The sequence below is a fragment of the Staurois parvus genome, unplaced genomic scaffold (assembly GCF_062004578.1).
Source record: "Staurois parvus isolate SC_StPar_1 unplaced genomic scaffold, SC_StPar_1.0 ptg001001l, whole genome shotgun sequence".
NCBI classification, from domain to species: domain Eukaryota; kingdom Metazoa; phylum Chordata; class Amphibia; order Anura; family Ranidae; genus Staurois; species Staurois parvus.
In genome coordinates, this window is record NW_028318797.1 from 133,574 (window position 1) to 159,179 (window position 25,606).

The 25,606-nt window shown below is 45.5% G+C and overlaps 1 protein-coding gene across 6 annotated transcripts in view; it reads right to left on the bottom strand.

Annotated features, from left to right (window-relative positions):
• LOC149441353 (NACHT, LRR and PYD domains-containing protein 12-like) overlaps positions 1-25,606 on the bottom strand; it is a 268,132-nt gene that overhangs the window by 49,252 nt on the left and 193,274 nt on the right. For all 6 annotated transcript variants that reach the window (XM_089657443.1, XM_089657446.1, XM_089657445.1 and 3 more), the window contains exons 5-6: positions 24,308-24,373; positions 9,471-11,178 (exon numbers count right to left, since the gene is read on the bottom strand). In XM_089657443.1, coding sequence (XP_089513569.1) covers positions 9,471-11,178; positions 24,308-24,373 — 1,774 coding nt within the window. The remainder of the gene's footprint in view (positions 1-9,470; positions 11,179-24,307; positions 24,374-25,606) is intronic.

The window sequence follows — 25,606 nt, forward strand, 5'->3', positions numbered from 1 at the left end:
GCCCTGCGCTGCCATTGGTGCCCAGCGAGCGGCCGCGGCTTCTACTGCGCATGCGCGAACTCGAACGCCGCGGCCGGCCCGGAACCAGTGCTCGAGTCCCTGCGCCGGGCGGCATACTGCGCCTGCGCCGGGACCAACGCGGCGGGGATCGAGGGGATCCCTGACAGCTCCTTCAGTGAGGTGGTGACCTTGATGTGCAACTTGCTCGTGGTGGTGTCGTCAGGAGAACGGCAACGTGATGATTCTTGGGTATGACAAAGGGATGTTTTTCTAGAATAGTCGTATCAGCTGCGGGTAGACGACCTCCAAGTCTCATCACTCCATCTTCATCAAGGACAGGGTTCAACTTTTTGAGCGGGCTGTGTTTAGAAAGGTCTTCTTTCTTGAGAAGACATTGAATTTCTTCCTTGAAGGCTTCCTGCTGAACACATCTGATAATGGTGACATTGGCTTGCTCCAGATAGTCATTGTTACCCTGGTCAACACTGGCTGTTTTGCTGAAGGATCTGGCCAAGCAGATGAGTTTCCCTATGGCACGGATGTGTGACTTCCAGCTGGAAAAACTTTCGAACTTATATGAGCCAAGACCTTCTCTGGTGGTTAGAGTCTTGTAAACTGCAACTAGAGGTCTTACCTCTTTGTCTTGGTCTGGTTCTACAAGCTGAAAAGTTCCTTCCTGATCAGTCTCTTCAGTTTCTGGTCCAGTCAAGAAGGATGGACCTGTGAACCAGTTAGTCTGTTTGAGGATAGCAGCTGGTACCAGTCTAGTCCCATGGTCAGCAGGGTTCTTGTCTGTACTGATGTAATGCCACTGTTCTGGACTTGTACACTTTCTGATACGTGTTACTCTGTTTGACACGTATGTGTAGAATCTTCTTGAAGCGTTGTGGATATAACCTAAAACAATCTTGCTGTCTGTGTAGAAGTTCACTGCATGGATCTCGATGTCCAGTTCTGCAATGAGTAAGTCTGCCATCTCCACAGCTAGGACAGCAGCACAAAGTTCTAAGCGTGGGACTGTGTGAGCAGGTCTTGGAGCCAGTTTGGACTTTCCCAAGATGAATCCTGCATGGCTTTGTCCCTGAGTGCCTATGACTCTAAGGTAGGCTACAGCTGCTATAGCCACGGTGGATGCATCTGAAAACACGTGTATCTCTCTTCGTTTTGTAGCAGACAAAGAAACAGAGACGTATGGTCTTTGGATGCTAAGTCGCTCAAGCTCCAGCAAAGAGTCTTTCCACAACTTCCACTGCATTTCTTTCTCTTCAGGTAGAGGTGTGTCCCAATCACTTTGTTCTAGCTCAGTTGTAATCTCTCTCAAAAGAGCTTTGCCTTGCATGGTGATGGGTGCTACGAACCCCAAGGGATCGTAAAGACTGTTGACTGTAGACGAGACACCTCGCTTTGTGAAAGGCTTCTCTTCCCTGGATACTCGGAAGGTGAAGCTGTCAGTTTTCAAGTCCCAACTAAGCCCTAAGCTTCTTTGAAGGGGTGGTGAATCTGTACCTAGATCTAGGTCTTTGAGGTCTTTTTCACGGTCTTCTGCTGGGAATGCTTCCATGACTTTGCTGTTGTTGGAAGTCACTTTGTGCAGTCTTATGTTAGATTCTGCTAGCAAGTCTCTAGTGCTTTTCAAAATGTCAATGGCTTCTCCACTACTGGAGAAGGAAGCAAGTCCATCGTCTACATAAAGGTTTTTCATAACAAATTGTTTGGCTTCAGGGTTGTGTCTGTCACCTTGCTGCGCTGCTCGTCTCAAGTTGTAGATAGCGACAGCTGGTGAGGGACTGTTCCCAAACACATGTACTTTCATTCTATACTCTATGATACCTTTGTTGAGGTATTTGTCTTCATACCATAGGAACCTCAGGTAGTCTCTGTGATCTTCACGGACAAGGAAACAGTAGAACATCTGCTGTACATCTGCTGTTACTGCAACAAGTTCTCTTCGAAATCTGATAAGGACTCCAAGAAGCGTGTTGTTCAGGTCTGGTCCGTTGAGAAGTACATCATTAAGGGAAATACCTTCATGCTTTGCACTGGAATCAAATACTACACGTATCTGACCTGGTTTTTGAGGATGGTACACTCCGAATATTGGCAAGTACCAGCGTTTTTGTGTTTCATGCAGTGCTGGTGCTTTTTCAGCTTGATCATTGTCAAAGATCTTCCGCATGAATTCTTGGAAGTGTTCTTTCATGTCTGGCTTTCTTTCAAGAGTGCGCCGTAATAGCGCAAGGCGTTTCTCTGCTTGCACTCTGTTGTTGGGAAGATGATGCCGTGGTGTACGGAATGGTAGTGGGGCTACCCAACTGCCTGCTTTGTCTTTGAAGACTTCTCTGTCTATGATCTCAAGGAAGAGGTTATCTTCAACAGATGGTGCTAGTTTGTCATCATCTTGAGTTCTCTCAAACACTTTGTGGCTTAGCTGATCTGAATCCTCAGCTGAGGCTGCATCTTCCAGGAACCTCTGGGTGTTCTGGGGATGTGTTGGGTTAAATAGTTTCTCTTTAACCTGCATGCTGTTGTTACATGGGCAAAGACATGATGTGCGACCGTTCTGCGGCAGATTTGTTCTGTAGACATTCACCTTTGGGGGTTTGTGAAGTCCGTCCAGACATACATCTCCAACGATAACCCATCCAAGATCAAGACGTTGAGCAAATGGTGCATTGTGCGGCCCATTGTATTGTTCTCTGACCTTGTGCACTCTCAGTATGTCTCTTCCTAGTAGAAGGATGATTGCAGCATCTGGGTTGAGTGTTGGGATCTTTTCTGCTATTCGCATGAGATGAGGGTAGTGACATGCCACTTCAGGTGTGGGAATCTCTGACCTGTCATCTGGTATCATGTCACATTCTATGAGTGTAGGAAGAGTCAGCTGCGTCTTTCCATCTAATGACTCGATGGTGTAGTTGTTTGCTCTTCTCCCTGATGCCTCTATAACTCCAGAACATGTCTTCAAGGTGTATGGAGTTGAACTTCCTTTGTCACCGAAGAGGTCGAAGAACTCTGTCTTTGCTAGAGACCTGTTGCTTTGTTCGTCTAGGACTGTATACATCTTCACTGCCCTTTCTCTGAGACCGTTGGGATACACTTTGACTAAGCATATCTTGGAGCATGATCTAGAGAGTCCTGGTTCTCTACAGATCTCAGTACACTTTGAAGTTATCGCTGGTGTTGCACTTTCTTTTTGCTCCCCACCATGATCTTCTTGAGTTGCTGGAATTTCTGATTTCCATGGTGGTGGTCCTGGGTGCAGTGCTGACAGATGTCGGTCATTGTTGCATTCTGTGCACCGTATTTCTCTCTTAGTCTTTTGCAAGATGTTGCATTGAGGCGCAGCATCTGAAACAAATGTGATTGTCTTTAAGGTAAGTCTTGCGCTCCTCTAATGTCTTACTTCTGAAACTGCGACAATTTCTTAGTGGATTAGGCTTGTTGTGTATTGGGCACTGTTTGTCTGGATCCTCAACTTCCTTGCTTGTGTTGTCTTCCTGATTGGCTGCAGCCTCAGGCGGGACTTCTGTCTTCCGCACAGACACTGTTGCTCTGCGTTCTTTGTAGTGTACTGGCGGCGGCTTCTCTGTCCTTGGGGCGCTTGCAACTCTCTTGTTCAGGAAGGCAAAGCTTGGGTCATTGCGTGTCTTAGCTTGGTCTACAACGAATTCAGCGAGGAAGACAAACGGTGGAAATGCAACTCGATAGTCTTTCTTGTATCTGGATGCTTGAGAGACCCACCTTTCTTGCAGGTTGAAAGGGAGCTTCTCGATTATGGGCTCTACTCCACGTGCTGTGACTAAGTATAAGAGACCTGGCAGAGTTCCACTAGTCTTTGCTGCTTCTATCTCTAGGAGTAGGTGTCCGAGCTCTCTCAGCTTCTGATTGTCTTTGTTTGTCATTTTCGGGCAAGTTTCAATTTTCTTTAAAAGTGCTTCTTCAATTACTTCAGGTGACCCATAGCAGTCTTCCATTCTCTGCCAGACCATCGCAAGTCCTGCTGTTGCATCATGGACATGCACTGACCTGATTCTTTTGGCCTGCTCTGAGGACTCTGGTCCTAGGTATTTGGCGAGTAGGTCGAGCTTCTCTTTGTCTGTCAGCTCTAAGTCTTGGGTGCTGCTTAGGAAGGATGACCTCCAGGCCCAGTAGTTTTCAGGACGATGGTCAAATTTCAAGAGACCAGTGCTCACCATCTCATGGCGCATCAGGTATTTTGACACGTCTGTAACTCTTGCTGTGTCAGGTGTGTTTGTTCTGGGTACAAACACGGGACTGCTGGCTGATAGTGACTGATGGGTTCGTTGAGGTATTTTACTAAGTCTATTTTGGTCAGATGGTTGCTCTCCTCTATTGTAGTCTAGATCGGGTCTTGCACGAGGAGAGGTTATATCGCCATCTACTTGGTTTCTTAGCGTGTTGGCGGTTTGGTATCTGAGCCTGTGATTGGTTGACTTATCACGTGGTGGTTCAGGTTCAGTCTTGTAATGATGCGTAACATCAAAGCTGTCTGCTCCCAACTGGGTCTTTGATGGTTTCGGTGCGTCACTAGGCTGTTTATCAGGGTATAGGGTTGCTTGTGATTGCACGTACTCACGGGTGCGTTGGAATGTACTGAGAGGTGTTATCGGGGTTTCCAGTACATCGCTCTCTACAAACTGAATATCTGCAGCTCTCGTGAGAACTTCAGCTTCAGCCATGGCTGCTGCAGCTATTTTCTGTTGCTGAAGTACTGTATGTGTAAAGAGGCTTGTACTTCTGCCTTTCTCCTAAGCGTTTCTGCTTGACTCTTCTGCTGCTCTTCATCTAGGTAGCCTTGCTCTTTCATAAGCTCTGCTTCCCATATGGCATAGAAGGCCATGGCGCATGCGGCCTCAGCCTTGGCTTGTGCCCTGGCGGCGATAGCGCTGACTGAAGACAAGTTTGTGACGCCAGAATGTCTGGAACTTGTATGCTTACTCCTGGCTGCCCCAGCCCTTACTGATGACAAGTCTGTGACGTTTGAATGTTTGGAGCTCATGCTTTTACTTCTGGTTGCTCCAGCACTGACTGACGATAGGTCTGTGACATTTGAATGCCTGGAACTTGAACGCTTAGATCTGGCGGTTTCTGCTTTGGCTGATGACAGATCCGATTTGTTATAAGTTCTCGGCGTGCTGCATTGTGACCTAGTTTCCAGCGTACTGTGCATATTTTCTTCCTGTTCGCACGAGATTTTAGGAAGGGTTAATTTAGTGATATCTTTCATATCTTTCTCTGCGTCTGCGTGCTGCATTGTGCTTGAGTGGAGTACACAGCGTGTTAATGATGATGACTGTTTGTCTGTTCAGCACGCAAAGCTGAGTTGGTTTCACTTTGCTATGCCTAGACTGGCTGTGCTGTGGGGATTTCACACACACGTGCTGCTGTATTAACAGTTAAGAGTCTTTTCTGTGTTGTGGGGCTTGCTGTAGCATTTTCACACAATGTGCTCTAAAGTAACCGTGTAAGTCTTTTTACTGTCCTGCCTTCTCTGCAGTTATGAAAGAGTTACAGAGGGCAACAGGCAGTATAACCTTTGATGTCCACACAGTAATGAGTCGATGATTGATAACCGATGATCTTTTACTGATAACATGTGAACATAGTACATGAAGTGTGAATGGTAAAACTGGAATACATAAAATAAACTTATATATAAATATATATATAAAATCGAGCGCAGTATGAGGATGTAGATGTAGATGTAGATAGGGTAGCTGCTGGCACTAAAAGGCACCTCGTGAACCTCCAGAGTAATGGTAAAATATGAAAGTGCAGCGCTAACTTAAACAATGATTATACATAAGATAGATCCCATTTGAATGTGGATCGGCAAAAAAGACGGCGTCAGTTCATCAGATGTGCTAAATACGTATACAGTCTCCAACACTTGAAGAGCCAGGGATAGTAGATATCAGAAATGATAAAGAAAAGCCAAGTAATGCACTGACCAGATAGCGCAAGTTAAAGCGCATGGGACATTTAAGACCTGTCCCTGGTACTCAGCCACTGTATCACTGGAGCAAGGCGGTGTCATCTATAGGGTGACCACTAGATGTCATCTGTCCAGATGGAAGCTGTGTCCAGCCACTGTGTTGATGGATCAGGTGGGTGTTGTCTGTAGGGTGACCACTAGATGTCATCGGTTCCAGGAGAAACTGTATCACGGATCCAGGGATGTCACTGCAGATGTGTTCTTGTTAGGCACAATCCCAGGACCTACTGGATTTACAGGCTCCCCAGAAATAAAGAGCCCGTGGAAAAAGGCCTCAAATAGTGTGATAACGTTTATTTAAAATTGAACAATCAGAAAAGAACTTACTTAGCAAAGGTACAGCACCGTTATTGCCGGTTCGCGCATGCGCGAACGGCCGATCGCTACTGCGCATGCGCGAACCGGCAATAACGGTGCCGCCGCATTGCGGTGTTTTTGGCGCCTTTTTAGGTTTAAAACACCACACTTAACACTGGCACAGTCCCCTCTGATGATGTGTACTTACACGATACGCGTTAGGGAAGTGCCAAGCTATGTTTATCTTATGTACATGTACCTCCGGTCTGGCCGTTTATAAGCAGCTGTACCTTTGCTAAGTAAGTTCTTTTCTGATTGTTCAATTTTAAATAAACGTTATCACACTATTTGAGGCCTTTTTCCACGGGCTCTTTATTTCTGGGGAGCCTGTAAATCCAGTAGGTCCTGGGATTGTGCCTAACAAGAACACATCTGCAGTGACATCCCTGGATCCGTGATACAGTTTCTCCTGGAACCGATGACATCTAGTGGTCACCCTACAGACAACACCCACCTGATCCATCAACACAGTGGCTGGACACAGCTTCCATCCGGACAGATGACATCTAGTGGTCACCCTATAGATGACACCGCCTTGCTCCAGTGATACAGTGGCTGAGTACCAGGGACAGGTCTTAAATGTCCCATGCGCTTTAACTTGCGCTATCTGGTCAGTGCATTACTTGGCTTTTCTTTATCATTTCTGATATCTACTATCCCTGGCTCTTCAAGTGTTGGAGACTGTATACGTATTTAGCACATCTGATGAACTGACGCCGTCTTTTTTGCCGATCCACATTCAAATGGGATCTATCTTATGTATAATCATTGTTTAAGTTAGCGCTGCACTTTCATATTTTACCAAAACTGGAATACAAACAGAATAAAACAGACATGAGTACATATCTAACTACCTAGCTATATGCATAACATTCAGCAGTACATAAGAGGGGTACTTACAGACTTTGGGGGTCTAATCGAGCCCATATATGAAGAGGGAACAGCATCCCACATCTACTCGCATCGTAGAATTTCTTCAGTCTGGAGAAATGAGCTCACCTCCTCCCAAGCTAGCAAACAGGAAGTCCCTGGCCTTAAAGGGGACAGGCACTGCTGAATGCTAGAGAATGCCTTGCGTAATACAAGGCAGCACAGCACCAAAACACAGGCAATAAATGACTTTCACTTTAAATACTTCAGAGTCATATACTATAACTGTCTCTCTTTTTATTAAAAGTCTGTATTCTCTTGAGCACAAAAATGTCTCTTGCAGAAACCTATGTGCGTAAGTGAGTAATAAAGGAAAGCTCTGGCCTTAATTGAAAAGCAGGATACCGTAGTCTGAAGGTTGCAGAAACAAACGTCAGTCCTAAAGGAGACTTTTCTTTTCTTGATGCCGTGACTTGCGATGCTCTGCGGTGACTTGCGATGCTCTGCGGTGACTTGCGACTAGTATCGTGAACTTTCTGCATGCAACACATGATCTCTTGATGGATTGCGGTGCGGGCACTCTAGCTCTGGACTCTAGCCCTCCCCCCATGCATCTCTTTCTCTCTCTAGGTGTGCAGGAGGTTTGGCGCTCTTTCTCTGACTCTCTTGCCTTTGCCGGTATGCCACTTTAAGAGTCGGCTGCAGTCTGACTAATGCACACGTGCTATGGCCTGTATTGCTGCTCCGCTGAGGTGTCCCCGCGTGGCGGTATATGCTGGCGCTCTGTTTCTCTAGTGTACTCTTTACTGTGCAAGTTGAGGAGCGCTGTTGCTTGACCTCTGAGGGTAATAGTTCCACTGTGGCAGGCGCAGCACCCTTTGGTGCCTTGTGCGCTGTGGCATTAGAACAATTATGCAATTGCTGTTTCTTTGTTTGATTAGACTGACTTTACTCTGTAATTCCTCCAAGGCCCTCTATGGATGCAGTAGGTTTAAAGAGCACACCGAATACTTTAGTTAACTTCTTTAATAACTTCAATCTTCTTCATATAACACTGCTTACAATGGCTTGTTTTGTTTATCTTACAGTGACTTATTTCTTTCATATTACAATGGTTTAATTCGGTGGATTATATCGATAACTTATTTCATTCTGTATATTTCAATAGATTCGTTAGCTTATGTCGTTAGATTATTTCGATAAATTCGGTGGAACTACAAGTAAACACATACAACAGATTTTACAGACAGATCTACCTGCACTGTTAAACAATAGAGGAACACACAAGTGCATTAAATACCTATTTGGCCTTCTCTGTTTCCATAAAGCTTCTCTGACTGGAACTTGTCTGTTTCCTCTTCTGTCTGGTGAGCATGTGTCTCTAGAACAATCTAGCAGGGAGTTTTACACAGGCATAAATGTGAAACTGGCTGGGATTGGTTAAGGCTCTGTACAGTGTGAGGCTGGCTGTGATTGGCTCAGCTCTATACTAACTCTTAAAGGCATATTTTCCTTTTCTGCTAACACAATGAATATATAAATGTCATATAACATTCAAAGACATAAATTACAGCAATGATTCTGCCTTTGGCTTTAACATATGTACATATACACTGTACTGAGGTTATTGGCAGGTTTGGTATACACATATATGTGAACCATATTAGCAACCTTGGACTGGTCTTAGCTGGCCAGCTACATCCAGTGATTGGCTTTCTGGATTGTTTAACAAAGCGCAATTGACCGCTCATTAACGGGGGGTCATACCTTTCTGGTAAGCCTTCTGTAGTAGTGGTCAGTGACAGGACAACTGTTCTTGGATTTCTTTTGTTTCATCGCATCCTATGGGAATTTTCTTTTATTTTTGGATGGAATATTTTTTTGACACATTTTTCACAGTTTTCTATCATTTGTAACTTTTTAAGCGCTGCACTTTTATGTATTTATTGTCCTGAGGTGTCTGTTTTACTGCTTCACCCAGAATACAGACTCCATAAGACAAGAAGTTTTACTGGCTAGATCACCAGGTGAAATAAAGGGGGAAAAAGCCTAAAAAAAATGCTGATGCAGCCACCTCACCTAAATTGTAATATATTACATATTTGTTTTGGGGTTTAATGCCTCTTCAATTTACTGAAAAGTGCAATATTATCTAAGTGTTTCCTTAAATAAATTGCTGACAATTCAAGTTTAGCACAGAAATGTGATAATCATATCCAATATTTACCTCAGACTCTTGTTGTTGTGTAGAGCCGGTATGAGTTTCCTCAATCCCTCACTCGGAATTCTACATGAACTTAGATTTACTTCTAGCTCTTTGCAGGATTGAAGGATAAAGGACAGCACAGAGCAGTCCAGAGGGCTGAGGGGGACATAAGAAAAGTCAATGTTGTTTGATCCAATACATTGTGACACCAGAGCCTTATTCCTGCTCTCATGGAGATAGTAGAATACATTAAGAAGATCTCTGTTGCCTCTTATGGATGTGTCAGGTCTTTGTTCTGGTATTTTCTTCTGGATCCAGGTGATGACATGTCTGGGAGCCTGAGCAGACAATTCTCCCACATGAGACTTTAACATGGATCTAGTAGTAGAGTCTGAGAGACCGCAGAGGAAACGGAGGAATATTTCTGCACGGCCATCTTCATAAGATTCAGTCTTATCAAGTGTTTTCTGTAATCTGTCAGCATTATAGTCAATAAAATGGACTAAAGCAGCAAAGAACTCCTGAAAAGTGAGATGTAAGAAGGTGTAATCCACATCAGGAGGCTGACCAGATTCCATCAGGAAAGATGAAAAGAGATGTTTATCATTTCTCACACTGAATGACTCCAGATGACGCTCATCAAATACAATCATGTGATTCATGACGCCATGTTCTGCCATCCGCCCCATAGATGTCAGCAGTTCCCGGGCAGTGTGAGCACCATCTGTATTCTGGCTGTGATTGGCCAGAATGTTGGAGACAAAAGTCACAAGGAGTTGTGTCACTGTTTTGGGTAATGATGTCATCAGCTGATCGGTGATTGTTGGTTGGGCTCTGAAGCACATTGATAACACTGTACAGATGATCCAGCAGTATGCTGGGATATAACAGAAAGTGTACAGCGTGTCATTCTCCTGCACATAATGAAAAGCCTTCTCTGACCATTCCTCATTTCCAAAGAAATTATTGAAGAAGATCCGTCTGTCTTCATGGAGAAATCCCATGATCTCCACTATTCTCTGGAAAACACCGGTATCAACCGATGCCAGTCTGGTTGGGCGGCTGGTCATCAGTACAGAGCAACCCTTAAGAAGACTCTGCCTCACCAAACTGACCGAAATTTCATCAAAATGTGTTCTCTGCTTTGGATTGGACAGTTTACTTGATCTGAAATCCATTTGGTGAATACTTTCATCTAAGCCATCAAATATAAACAGAAGTCTCTCTGGATCCTGTAAAATCTCTCCAATCTGACCCTCCAGATGTGGATATTGTTGAAGAATCATCTCCTCCAAGCTGACCTCTCCTAGTCTATTAAGGTCCCGGAATCTGAAGAAGAAGACAAAGGCAAATCTCTGGTAGTGTTTTCCAGTCACCCAGTCATAGACAAACTTCTGCATCAGTGTGGTCTTCCCTATTCCTGGCACTCCGCTCACCATTACTGCACGTGGTACACATTGGGACTGGAGGTTCCATCGGAACAGCCTATTGGAGGTAATGTGTTCCAGTCCAATCTGTGTTTCCTTCAAGCATTCCTCATGTTTTACCCCGGTCTGTATTAGCTCATTCTGGGGACGTTGCCGGAACTGATCAGTGGAGACTACAATCAGCTTCACATAACGCTCATTGATGAGGAATCTTTGTGGTTCCAGGGTAGTTCCTGGGGGTCTATGCTCCACTAGAGTCTCAGTCTTCTCCAACAGATGTTGTTTGTGCTTTTCCTGAATATCTGGGAATATAACGGAAATATTTTTGACTCAGATTAAAACAGTGCTAAAGACTTTTATTTTGTCAGAAGCACGTTGGAACAAATACATTTCACACAACAAAAAATGCTTTTGAAAAAACTGCAGATCATTTATAATATGTTCACATTATATTGCAGCTTCACCCTCTGGTTTCTTGTGCACCGTTTACCACACTTCTTGGCTCATTGAAAATGTGAATTAAAAGTCATGTGACCCTCTTGTCTAGATTTCCCATCAGGCATATTGATACTGCATATAGAAGTCCCATTGTGAGGTCTCTGCCTACATCAACATGCATAGGCAGCCCAAAAGGACATGTTTGGCAGCTGCTATCAATCACTTTTCTCCGGGGTAGAGTAGAGGCATGCCTACTGTTTGGTTTCCTTTTGGTCTCCAATGCAAACAATGTCTTCTGTGACTATTTTACCAAATAATACCTAAATCTGCTGGCACTGCATAACCCCTACACATAAAAATACGTGGAACACAAAGTATCCCTCAAATGCCCAGAATTGTTAATTGATCATACTGTATATGAATAAATGAAACAAGACGTGGGGACAATAGAGTTAATGCTGGTATTCGCAATCTGCCAAAAAGGTTGTCATGGTTGGTTGGAGGCAGACTGAGGGCTTGCTTTGCAACTCTGGTCTGAGCACCCCTGAAGAAGGTGACAGAGGAACAAGAAGCACGGGTGCCGGTAGCTTGGCAGCAGGTAACTGTCAGGAACAGAGACGTCATCAGGGGGAGCCAGGGGCATACACGATGAGGCAGAAGAGTGGTCAGGTAGCAGGCTGGGGTCAATACCAAAGAATCAGGCAGAGTGATGTCCAGTAGCAGGTCGAGGCCAGAACCAGGTAAGCAGGCAGAGTATCCTAATGCCATAGAGCATGGTCTGGAACTAGCCAGATCAGCAACGGGAGATCAGTCCGCACAAGCAGGAACACATGAACACAAGTCATGGGGGAAGTGAAGACCAATCAGCGATTAGCTGGGTCTCCATTAAATAGGCAGCTTGGTGCTAATACCCATGGATTGGAAGAAACTCACTGATGGTTACAGGAAGCCATTGATTTCAGTTATTTTTTCCAAGGGGAGTGCTACAAAGGATTAAAATGAGGGTGCCAATAATTTTGTCCAGTCAGCTTTTAGAGTTGTGTGGAATGTGTCCGATTTGGATTTTTGTTTCTCCACATTTTTGTGTCACGCCAGTACAAACAATAGGAATAAACATGAGAATGCCGAAACATTTGAAATGGCAACAATTACAACAATTTTCTGGGCGAAGTGGTATGTTATCTGACAGAAATGCGGGGGGGGGGGGGGACTAATATATATATATCAATCAATCAATATTAAAAAAAGTAGAAAGAATAAGAGTGCAGATTTCTAGCTTACTGCTTAACCTAAAGTGCACTAGTGCCGGGAGCTCCAAACTTTCTAAACAGAGGGCTGGTTTACTGTCCTTCAGACTTTAGGAGGGCCGGACTGTGGCCAGTGGGAGTAGAAAATGCCCCAGCGTCAGTAGGAGTAAAAATAAATGACATAGTGCTTGTAGTCAGTGGAAGGAGCAATAGTGTCCAGTCATTGGTAATAGTTGGAGGAATATTGTCCCACCTTTGGTGTCAGTGGGAGGAATAGTGCCCCACCATTGGTGTCAGTGGGAGGAATAGTGCCCCACCATTGGTGTCAGTGGGAGGAATAGTGCCCCACCATTGGTGTCAGTGGGAGGAATAGTGCCCCACCATTGGTGTCAGTGGGAGGAATAGTGCCCCATCCTTGGTGTCAGTGGGAGGAATAGTGCCCCATCCTTGGTGTCAGTGGGAGGAATAGTGCCCCATCCTTGGTGTCAGTGGGAGGAATAGTGCCCCATCACTGGTGTCAGTGGGAGGAATAGTGCCCCATCCTTGGTGTCAGTGGGAGGAATAGTGCCCCATCCTTGGTGTCAGTGGGAGGAATAGTGCCCCATCCTTGGTGTCAGAGGGAGGAATAGTGCCCATTCCTTGGTATCAGAGGGAGGAATAGTGCCCATTCCTTGGTATCAGTGGGAGGAATAGTGCCCCATCATTGGTGTCAGTGGGAGGAATAGTGCCCCGTCATTGGTGTCAGTGGGAGGAATAGTGTCCCGTCATTGGTGTCAGTAGGAGGAATAGTGTCCCGTCATTGGTGTCAGTGGGAGGAATAGTGTCCCGTCATTGGTATCAGTGGGAGGAATAGTGCCCCTTCATTGGTATCAGTGGGAGGAATAGTGCCCCATCATTGGTGTCAGTGGGAGGAATAGTGCCCCATCATTGGTGTCAGTGGGAGGAATAGTGCCCCATCATTGGTATCAGTGAGAGGAACAGTGCCCCATCATTGGTGTCACTGGGAGGAATAGTGCCCCATCATTGGTATCAGAGGAAGGAATAGTTCCACATCTGTGGTATTAGTTGGAGGAATAGCACCTAATTGTTTATATCAGTGGGAGGAATTGTGCCCCATTGTAAAAGAACTGACCCAGCCTGCGCTGAGTACTTCCGTTAGATTACCGCTTCCCCGTCCGAACATCGACAACAGACACCACAGCCGACCATACAAGACTAGACGACACCAGTCTTGAAGTAAACCAGGAGGTAGACTAGTTTATTTTTTATTATTATTATTATACAGGATTTATGGTGCCAACAGTTTGCTCAGCGCTTTACAATATAACGGGAGACAATACAGCAACAATACAGTTCAATACAAGAGGGATTTGAGGGCCTGATCCTTGGAGCTTACAATCTAGGAGGGAGGGGCTAGTGGTACAAAAGGTAGTAACTGTGGGGGATGGACTGAGGAATAGAAGATTCCATTATTAGCTGAGGGCAGGATAGGCTTCCCTGAAGAGAGAGGTTTTCAGAGATCACCTAATAGTGAGCAGAGTAGGCGATAGTCTGATAAATTGGGGTAGAGTGTTCTAGAGGATGGGGGAAGCTCTGGAAAAGTCCTGGAGATGAGCATGGGAGGAGGAGACAAGGGAGCTAGAGAGCAGGAGGTCTTGTGAGGAGCGGAGAGTACGGTTTGGGTGACATTTAGAGGCAAGATCATTGATGTAATTTGGGGCAGAGTTATAAATGGCTTTATACGTTATTGTTAATGTTTTGAATTTTATCTGTTGGGGAATGGGAAGCCAGTAGAGGGATTGGCAGAGAGGAGGACACTGAATGGAGGCCAGTGGAGGGATTGGCAGAGAGGGGTGGAGGACACTGAGTGGAGGCCAGCGGAGGGATTGGCAGAGAGGGGTGGAGGACACTGAGTGGAGACCAGTGGAAGGATTGGCAGAGAGGGATGGATGACACTGAATGGAGGCCAGTGGAAGGATTGGAAGAGAGGGATGGAGGACACTGAATGGAGGCCAGTGGAGGGATTGGCAGAGAGGGATGGCAGATACAGAACGGTTAGTAAGGTGGATGAGTCTGGCAGCAGCATTCATGATAGACTGAAGAGGGGATAGCCTGCGATGAGGTCGGCCAATGAGGAGGGAGTTACAATAGTCAAGGCGAGAGATAACCAGGGAGTGAATAAGTTGCTTAGTGGTTTCCGAGGTCAGGAACGGGCGTATCTTGGAGATGTTGCGGAGGTGAAGTCTACAAGATTTGGACAGTGATTGGATTTGGGGGTGAAAGGACAGATGGGAGTCCCTTGCACGCTTTGACGTCACGCCGCCGGATCAGGTGGTCCGGCGGCCACCCTATGTTTTCCACTGGTCAGTGTATTCAAGAGCTCATTATTACTCACAATCACCCTGTGCGTTTATGCTCATTTTGTTACTCTATTAATCTCTATCTAAATAAATCTTTACAATACTACACTATGAGCACTTTTATCTTTACTACTTGGCACTGAGCCTCCACACCTCAGCCCAGTATTCCAGGTACCTGCCCAGGCTGGAGAAAATTAGAGTATCAGACCAGACCATCATCCCTGGCACCTGCCATCTGAGCGACCGCCAGAGGATACTCCCACTACCAGGCTGTACCTTCACAGGACCTCCGGCTACATGAGATTTCTAAACACGCATTAAGATTGCGCTTCCAGTGAGTGGGCAATCTTTCTATACCTCCATGTCGGGATACTGGAATACACTCGTTTGGATTAAAGTCATATTTTCTTGGACTGTTTACCATTCAGTTTACAGGACTCCTTGTTTTTTAAATGATTTGCAATCTCGTGAGCAGTGAGTGAGGTACTGGGTGAATGTGGAGGTGGAGAAAGAGTTAAAAGTAGAGAAGAGACGACGAGGACTGGATGACAAGGTATTAATAAGAGTGACAAAGTAGGCTTGTTTGGCAGCATGGAGGGAGGAATTCTACGTCGAGAAAGCAGATTTACAGTCAGGTCCATAAATATTGGGACATCAACACAATTCTAACATTTTTGGCTCTATACACCACCACAATGGATTTGAAATGAAACGAACAAGATGTGCTTTAACTGCAGACTGTCAGCTTTAATTTGAGGGTATTTACATCCAAATCAGGTGAATGGTGTAGGAATTACAACAGTTTGCATATGTGCCTCCCCCTTGTTAAGGGACCAAAAGTAATGGGACAATTGGCTTCTCAGCTGTTCCATGGCCAGGTGTGTGTTATTCCCTCATTATCCCAATTACAATGAGCAGATAAAAGGTCCAGAGTTCATTTCAAGTGTGCTATTTGCATTTGGAATCTGTTGCTGTCAACTCTCAAGATGTGATCCAAAGAGCTGTCACTATCAGTGAAGCCATCATTAGGCTGAAAAAAACAAAACAAACCCATCAGAGAGATAGCAAAAACATTAGGCGTGGCCAAAACAACTGTTTGGAACATTCTTAAAAAGAAGGAACGCACCGGTGAGCTCAGCAACACCAAAAGACCCGGAAGACGACGGAAAACAACTGTGGTGGATGACCAAAGAATTCTTTCCCTGGTGAAGAAAACACCCTTCACAACAGTTGGCCAGATCAAGAACACTCTCCAGGAGGTAGGTGTATGTGTGTCAAAGTCAACAATCAAGAGAAGACTTCACCAGAGTGAATACAGAGGGTTCACCACAAGATGGAAACCATTGGTGAGCCTCAAAAACAGGAAGGCCAGATTAGAGTTTGCCAAACGACATGTAAAAAAGCCTTCACAGTTCTGGAACAACATCCTATGGACAGATGAGACCGACATCAACTTGTACCAGAGTGATGGGAAGAGAAGAGTATGGAGAAGGAACTGCTCATGGTCCTAAGCATACCACCTCATCAGTGATCATGGTGGTGGTAGTGTCATGGCGTGGGCATGTATGGCTGCCAATGGAACTGCTTCTCTTGTATTTATTGATGATGTGACTGCTGACAAAAGCAGCCGGATGAATTGTGAAGTGTTTCGGGAATATTATCGGCTCATATTCAGCCAAATGCTTCAGAACTCATTGGACGCCGCTTCACAGTGCAGATGGACAATGACCCAAAGCATACTGCAAAAGCAACCAAAGAGTTTTTTAAGGGAAAGAAGTGGAATGTTATGCAATGGCCAAGTCAATCACCTGACCTGAATCCGATTGAGCATTTCACTTGCTGAAGACAAAACTGGAGGGAAAATGCCCCAAGAACAAGCAGGAACTGAAGACAGTTGCAGTAGAGGCCTGGCAGAGCATCACCAGGGATGAAACCCAGCGTCTGGTGATGTCTATGTGTTCCAGACTTCTGCCTGTAATTGACTGCAAAGGATTTGCAAACAAGTATTAAAAAGTGAAAGTTTGATTTATGATTATTATTCTGTCCCATTACTTTTGGTCTCTAACAAGTGGGAGGCACATATGCAAACTGTTGTAATTCCTACACCGTTCACCTGATTTGGATGTAAATACCCTCAAATTAAACCTGGCAGTCTGCACTTAAAGCACATCCTGTTCGTTTCATTTCAAATCCATTGTGGTGGTGTATAGAACCAAAAATGTTAGAATTGTGTTGATGTCCCAATATTTATGGACCTGACTGTATATCCGGTGAACGCTTGGTGAGATTTGGTTTTACGACACATTCGCTCCAGCGCATGAATATGTTGTTTAAGATTTCTGGTGTGGTCAGTCTGCCAAGGTTGTAACTGTCGGGGCCTGATGTTTCGTGTTGTTAGAGGAACAAGTGAGTCCAGTGTGGATGACAGCGAACTGTTGTAGACAGCAGTATCCAGGTCAGGGCAGGATAGGGGAGAGATTCTGTCATAGAGTTGGTCAGTTGCAGAGTGGAAAGGAGCCGGGTTCAAGTTGTGAAGGTTTCTGCGGGTAATTGTTTGCTGCTTGGAGGGATAGGTGTTTGAAGATGAGGAGACTGTGAAGGTGATTAGATTGTGATCAGAGAGAGGAAAGGGGGTGTTTGTGAGGTTGTAGGGAGTGCAAAGATGGGAGATAACAAGGTCTAATGTATTCCCATCAGAGTGAGTGGAGGACTGTATACATTGTGCTAATGTAAAAAATGAGGTTAGGTTGAAGAGTTGAGATGTATCTGGGTTGTTGACATCAATTGGGATGTTAAAATCTCCGAGAATGATAGTGGGTAGTTCAGAGGAGAGAAAGTAGGATAGCCAGGCAGAGAAATCATCAAGAAAGCGGGACACGGGTCCAGGAGGCCGATAGATCACTGCAATCCTCAGAGAAATGGGAGAAAACAGCCGAATGCTGTGAGTCTCGAAAGAAGAGTAGGATAGAGAGGGAGGGTTAGGGAGGACATGAAAGGTGCTCAGTGGGGATAAAAGCAAACCAACTCAACCACCTTTCCGACCACTGGGTCTGGGTGAGTGGGTCCAGATGAGGCCTCCATAGGAAAGTGCTTCAGGAGAAGCAGAATCTGCTGCTTGGAGTCAGGTTTCTGTAGTTGCTAGTAGGTTAAGGGAGCGGGAGATAAAAAGGTCATAGACGGAGGTGAGCTTATTACAGACAGAGCGGGCATTCCACAGCGCACATGAAAAAGGGAGGGATGTTTTTGGGAACACGGGGACGGATATTAAATTGAGGGGATTGCGGCTATTCCCGGAAGAAGGAGGATGCCTGGTGTGGGGGTGAGATACTGGAGGACCAGGGTTTGGGGAGATATCCCAGAAACAATTGATTACTGTTCGTGATACTTTTTTTATTTGCACTAACATACAATTTTGAGGACAAGCTTTCGGGGAATGTCCCCTTCTTCAAGGTCCAAGCAGTACTATTACAAAGTTTTAGCAGAATGTTAGAAGAGATGTGGGGAATGAAAAAAAAACAAAACAAAAAACAAAAAAAAACAGAAGGAAACACACACAGATGTACACATCAATGGTTAGAAGACTAGGATTAGACTAGAGATAAGACACAGCAAAAGCAAAGACTGAGGGGGGGGGGGCAACACTCAACACTATTTGTTCTGAAATTAAGAGGAGTCAATGCATTGTTCTAGTTAAGAATGGAGTGAAGATAGGAGCATTTACCCAGTGAAAGCAGCAGTCAATGTGTTGTTCTAGTTAAGAGTGGAGTGAAGATAGGAGCATTTACCTGTGAAAAGCAGAAAAGGCCATTATTTGAACACAGATACAGGATACATACACTCAGGGGGCAATCCCCCCTCCCTGCATAATGACACAGAGGGCGGGGCAATCTATATTTAGTAACAAGAGACACACAGGCATTCAAACTTCACACCAGCAGTCAGTCCCATCAGGAGGGAGGGCTGCTGGAGACACCTTCCTATTTTTTTCAGCTGGAACTCTGCTTTAAGTCGCTCCAGTCTGGTCACATGATCCACTCCCAGTGCCAGTTTCAGTGTAAAGAAGGGAAAACTGACAATGGATTCCGCATAGTAAGCCCAAGTATGATGTCATCGCCCCACCTCTGCAAGCATTTTCGTTGCTCTCTTTACCCTGAAGGAGAGATCATGTGACTTGACCGGAGCAACTTCAGCACAGCTAAGTATAGATACCTTTCATTTTATAGGGCATTTAAAATAGGCAGAGAATGGGAGCGGGGGAAGGTTTAAGCTCAGTTAGGTTTTGACTGAAATTACACTTTAATATATTTACAGTTAAAGCAAATCTTCCAGCAATGATGTTAACCCCTCGCCCTCCTGACCAGGCCATTTTTTTGCGATACGGTGCTACATTATTTTAACTGACAATTGCACAGTCATGCAACGCTGCTCCCAAATTAAATTTGTGTCCTTTTTTTCCCTCACAAATCGAGGTTTCTTTTGGTGGTATTTGATCGCCTCTGTGTTATTTTTTGCGCTATAAATAAAAAAAGACTGACAATTTTGAGTAAAAAAACAATATTTTTTACTTTTTGTTATTAAACATGTCCAGTAAAAAAAATTATTAAAAAAAAAAATAAAAAATGTTGTCATAAATTTAGGCCAAAATGTATTCTGCTCCGTGTCTTTGATATAAAAAAAAAAAAAATCACAATCCGTGTAAATTACTGTAATTGGTTTACGTGAAAGTTTTATCATTTACAATTGTCAGTATATATACTAAAAAACATTTTCTGTAAAAAAAAAAAATCACAATCCGTGTAAATTACTGTAATTGGTTTACGTGAAAGTTTTATCATTTACAATTGTCAGTATATATACTAAAAAACATTTTCTGTAAAAAAAAAAAAAATCACAATCCGTGTAAATTACTGTAATTGGTTTACGTGAAAGTTTTATCATTTACAATTGTCAGTATATATACTAAAAAACATTTTCTGTAAAAAAAAAAAAAATCACAATCCGTGTAAATTACTGTAATTGGTTTACGTGAAAGTTATATCATTTACAATTGTCAGTATATATACTAAAAAACATTTTCTGTAAAAAAAAAAAATCACAATCCGTGTAAATTACTGTAATTGGTTTACGTGAAAGTTATATCATTTACAATTGTCGGTATATATACTAAAAAACATTTTCTGTAATGGCGGTGATCAGTGACTTATTGCAGGACTGCGGTGGGCATTCTGACATTCTGTATTGGTGTCACTGAATTGACATCCCCAGTGACACCAATACAGTGATCGGTGCTAATAAAAAGCACTGACACTCTACTAATGGCGCTGGGCAGGAAGGGGTTAACATGAGGGGCGATCAAAGGGTTAACTGTGTGCTAGGTGTGTTTTACTGTGGGGTATGCTTCACTGTAAGCACACTGCTTTGGATGGCTGTAGACTGCTTTGGATGCTGTTTTACTACTTGGGCTGTGTTTGTGCTTCACTGTACGCCTGCTGCTATGCAGAGCCATACAAAGCAGTGTGCGGGAGCTCACAGGGGAGAGATCTGTATTGTTTACATACAGGTCTCTCCCCTGTTGGAGATACTTGGTGATCACCGGTTGCCAGCGAGTAATCACCAGCTGGGACCCGGTGATTGACAACCGAGGACGCGAATGGCAGCATGGGTAGAGCGCACGTGCGCCCCCTACCCGGGTCTGCAAAATCACGTATATATACAAGTGATTTTGCACACCCATGCCGCCCTGTAGCAGTATTTCTGCTATTTGGCAGCACGGAACTGGCTAAAGTGTTTTGTTAGATAATAAATATTCATAGTTATTTTTTAACAGGTTATAGAGGGGCACATTTTGGGTCCTGTAATGGGATATGTCATTTTTTGAAACTATTTTCTCAATTTGTTGATCTGTATTATTATATTGAGCAATTAAATTATTCCATCATTTCTGTTTTCACATTATTTTTTTTTAGGACAGGATAATGGATTGCCATATTTCTCACAAGCCTTCTCAATGATGTCACATGGGCACTCCTCATTGAGCCCGGGTTCACATACATGCGGTGCGGTATATCGCATGTGATTCGCACAGGAACAACACCGCATTCCTGTGCAAATCACATGCGATTTCTGTGCGGTGCGATTGGAGTTGTGCATTTTGTATGGCTCTAATCGCAGTGCATCTGCACCAAAAACGTGGAGGACCCTTTTTTTTTGGTCTGCACTAGAATCGGATCGCATGGGTATTCACAGATTTTGGGGTGTTGTTAACTTAACATACACACCCGCAGCGGTTCGCATGAACGGGGTGCGATTCTGATGCGGTGCGGAATTCTCACAGAAAACGCTGCGCATCGGTGTGGACCAGGGCTGAACTTCTCCTTTACTTCTCTAGTACTGGGGTAGATTTACTAATACTGGAGCACTCGGAATCAGCTTCTGACTTCAGTTCGTTCAATTAAGCGTTGGCAATAAAACCTGGAAGCGGACTGCTTTCTATGCAGAAGTGAACCTGATTTTTCACTCTCCAGCTTTAGTAAATAAACCCCATTGCGTGTACAGTAGTCACCTCTTTTTCAGTCTACAAAATGTAGCTGATCAGGATGTTCTCTGTTGCATCTCTTCTTATGAAAACAAAAGTTTAACCACTTGCCGCCCTGCCACTGCATATATACGTGTGCAGGGCGGCACTGGGGCACAAAAGCACGTTTTAAAACGGGCTCCGCCCTCCCGATGTTTTCGCGGGCAGGGGGCGCGCGCGCACGCTCCTGCCGACCCGCGGGTGACACTATTTGATCCCGGAGGGATCAATCATTTGATTACAACCAGTGATGTCTGGCTGAAATCAGATGATCGGTCTCTGTCCTATCCTGTCCTGTGTTGACAGTTACACAGGACAGGATATGATGTCATTCTTCTCTGCCTGGGCACATTCCGTTCCAGACAGAGAAGAAGACATACAAATTGTGAGTAAAACAGCACATACCCACAGTTAGAACACTCTAGGACACATTTAACCCCCTGATAGCCCCCCCCCCAGTTAACCCTTTCACTGCCCTGTCACCAGTGTCACTGATCAGTGAACCGATTTTTACTGATCACTGTATCAGTGTCGCTGGCGACTTCCGAAAGTGTTAGCGCCCCTCCCAGATAGCGCCAGATTGCCCGCTAATACACCAGTAATCCCGTCTAACCCCTTAATCCCCCCCCCCCATTAACCCCTTCACTGCCCTGTCACCAGTGTCACTGATCAGTGAACCGATTTTTACTGATCACTGTATCAGTGTCGCTGGCGACTTCCGATAGTGTTAGCGCCCCTCCCAGATAGCGCCAGATTGCCTGCCAGTACACCAGTGATCCCGTTTAACCCCTTGATTGCCCCCCCCCAGTTAACCCCTTCACTGCCCTGTCACCAGTTTCACTGATCAGTGAACCGATTTTTACTGATCACTGCATCAGTGTCGCTGGTGACTTCCGATAGTGTTAGCGCCCCTCCCAGATAGCACCAGATTGCCCGCTAATACACCAGTAATCCCGTCTAACCCCTTGATCGCCCCCCCCCCCCGAGTTAACCCCTTCACTGCCCTGTCACCAGTGTCATTGATTACAGTGAACAGATTTTTACTGATCACTGTATTAGTGTCACTGGTGACTTCCGATAGTGTTAGCACCCCTCCCAGATAGCGCCAGTTTGCCCGCTAATGCACGGGATTTTTTTTACCAAAAATATGTAGCAGAATACATTTTGGCTTAAATTTATGACTAACTTTGAGTTTACGATATATTTTATATAGCTGAAAGTAGAAAATATTGGTTTTTTTCAAAATTTTCGTGTTTTTTTTGTTTATAGCGCAAAAAATAAAAAGCGCACAGGTGATCAAATACCACCAAAAGAAAGCTCTATTTGTGTGAAAAAAAGGACGTAAATTTCATTTGGGTACAGCATTGCATGACCGCGCAATTATTATTTGAATTAGTGCAGCGCCAAACAGCAAAAAAAGGCGTGGTCATTAAGGGGGGTAAATTCTCAGGAGCTCAAGTGGTTAAAGTGAGCTCTAGACACAGTTATTTCCTGTATTGTCATGTTCTATACCAGGGGTCCTCAAACTTTTTAAACAGGGGGCCAGTTCACCGTTGGAGGGCCGGAATATGGTTTAAAAAAAAAAAAAAAAAAAAACTATAAACAAATGCGGACACAGTACAGGAGATGACCAGAGACTGCGGACATACAACGGCAGCGGGAATACTGGGTCGGCCGCTCCATAAGAAGCACAGACATTTCCCCCCAAATGTGTCTTATGGAGCGAAATAGTGCCCCATCGTTGGTGTCAGTGGGGGGGGTGGAATAGTGCCCCATCGTTGGTGTCAGTGGGGGGGTGGAATAGTGCCCCATCGTTGGTGTCAGTGGGGGGGTGGAATAGTGCCCCATCGTTGGTGTCAGTGGGGGGGTGGAATAGTGCCCCATCGTTGGTGTCAGTGGGGGGGTGGAATAGTGCCCCATCGTTGGTGTCAGTGGTGGGGTGGAATAGTGCCCCATCGTTGGTGTCAGTGGGGGGGTGGAATAGTGCCCCATCGTTGGTGTCAGTGGGGGGGTGGAATAGTGCCCCATCGTTGGTGTCAGTGGGGGGGTGGAATAGTGCCCCATCGTTGGTGTCAGTGGGAGGAATAATGCCCCATCATTAGTATCAGTGGGAGGAATACTGCCCCATCATTGGTATCAGTGGGAGGAATAGTGCCCCATCATTGGTGTCAGTGGGAGGAATAGTGCCCCATCCTTGGTGTCAGTGGGAGGAATAGTGCCCCATCATTGGTGTCAGTGGGAGGAATAGTGCCCCATCATTAGTATCAGTGACACCAATGATGGGGCACTATTCCTCCCAATGACACGTTACTTGCTGACCCCTGCTCCAGCATGGTGCTGCTGCTGCCAGCATACCTGGTTGCAGCAGCACCATCAGCACAGCACACTTACCTGTCAGCTGTCCTCCTTCACTCGGGCCTCTCCCTCACTCCATGTTCGTGGGGCCACTCGGCTCCGCCTCCTCACAGGTGACTCGCCACCTGTGTGCCTTTCCTGAGCTACAGTTCTAGCGCCCAATCACCGGTGAGGAGGCGGAGCCGAGCAGCAGGAGTGAGGGAGTGGCCGGAGTGAATGAAGTAGCAGTGCTTCCTGGACTGGATCGTCGTGGGACTGGGACCAGAGCCAGGTAAGGTACAGCAGCCCCCTACCCACCCCTGTACATAGTGTCCCTTCCTGTCCCGCCCCTACCGGCGGGCCGGATGAATGGCCTTGGCGGGCCGCATGTGGCCTGCGGGCCGTAGTTTGAGGACCCCTGTTCTAGATGTAGAAATATTAGGGTCCCAGAGTCACGTATGCAAATTGCAGTCCTTACCTTTCAGCTCTGGAGTCATTGAGTGCCCATATTCATCCAGCAGAATCTGAACAATCAGACCCTCACCTATAGAGAGAAGAATAAGATTCATGTGTGATTGAAGCTGACCATTCACATACACAAAACTAAACATTAAAAATACACTATATTGCCAAAAGGATTAGCCACGCCCTCCATATCATGTGATTCAGGTGTTCCAATCCCCTCCATATCATGTGATTCAGGTGTTCCAATCCCCTCCATGGACACAGGTGTATACAATCAAGCCCCTAGGCATGCAGACTGCTTCTACAAACATTGGTGAAAGAATGGGTCGCTCTCAGGAGCTCAGTGACTCCAAGCGTGGTCCCGTGATAGGTGGTCACCTGGGCAATAAGTCCATCCGTGACATTTCCTGGCTAGTAAATATTCCACGCTCAACTGTTAGTGGGATTATAACAAAGTGGAAGCCACTGGGAACAACAGCCACTCAGCCACCAAGTGGTAGGCCACGTCACATGACAGGGTATGGTCAGCGCATGCTGGAGCGCACAGTGCGCAGAAGTCACCAACTGTCTGCAGAGTCAATAGCTAAAGACCTCCAAACTTGGTGTGGCCTTCAGATGAGCCCAACAACAGTGCGTAGAGAGCTTCATGGAATGGGTTTCCATGGCCGGGCAGCTGCATCCAAGCCTTTCATCACCAAGTGCAATGCAAAGTGTCGGATGCCGTCGTGTAAAGCACGCCGCCACTGGACTCTAGAGCAGTGGAGACGTGTTCTCTGGAGTGACCAATCATGCTTCTGCCTGGCAATCCGATGTACGTGTCTGGGTTTGGCAGTTGCCAGGAGAACGGTACTTACCTGACTGCATTGTGCCAAGTATAAAGCAGAGTCAGTAGTAGGGATGGGCTACATGTTCGACTTGAACGTGGGCAGTTTGTGGGCGGGCGTTCGGTGGGCTGTTCGCTCGCCATGCCCCGACAGTGCATTGTGATTGGTCAAAGAAATGCACCTGACCACAGGTCAGGTGCAATGCTTTAAACACTCACAGCGTGTGATGATTGTGTTCTGAATAAGTGTATTGTTGCTATCGTCTGCATTTTATCATTTAACCCCTTGGCGCTGGCACCTCCCGGCCCTTTAAGGGTTTCAGAAGCCGGGAGGCGGGGCGGGGTTTAGGGTCATGTGACTGCCGTGACACGCCGTCACATGATCAGGAAAGGTCCCGATCGAAAGAGGAGATCGGGACCTTTCCGTAAGTACCGCACAGGTGTGCTGGAAGAGCGCAGGGCGCGCGCTCTCAGCACATATGTTCTTTT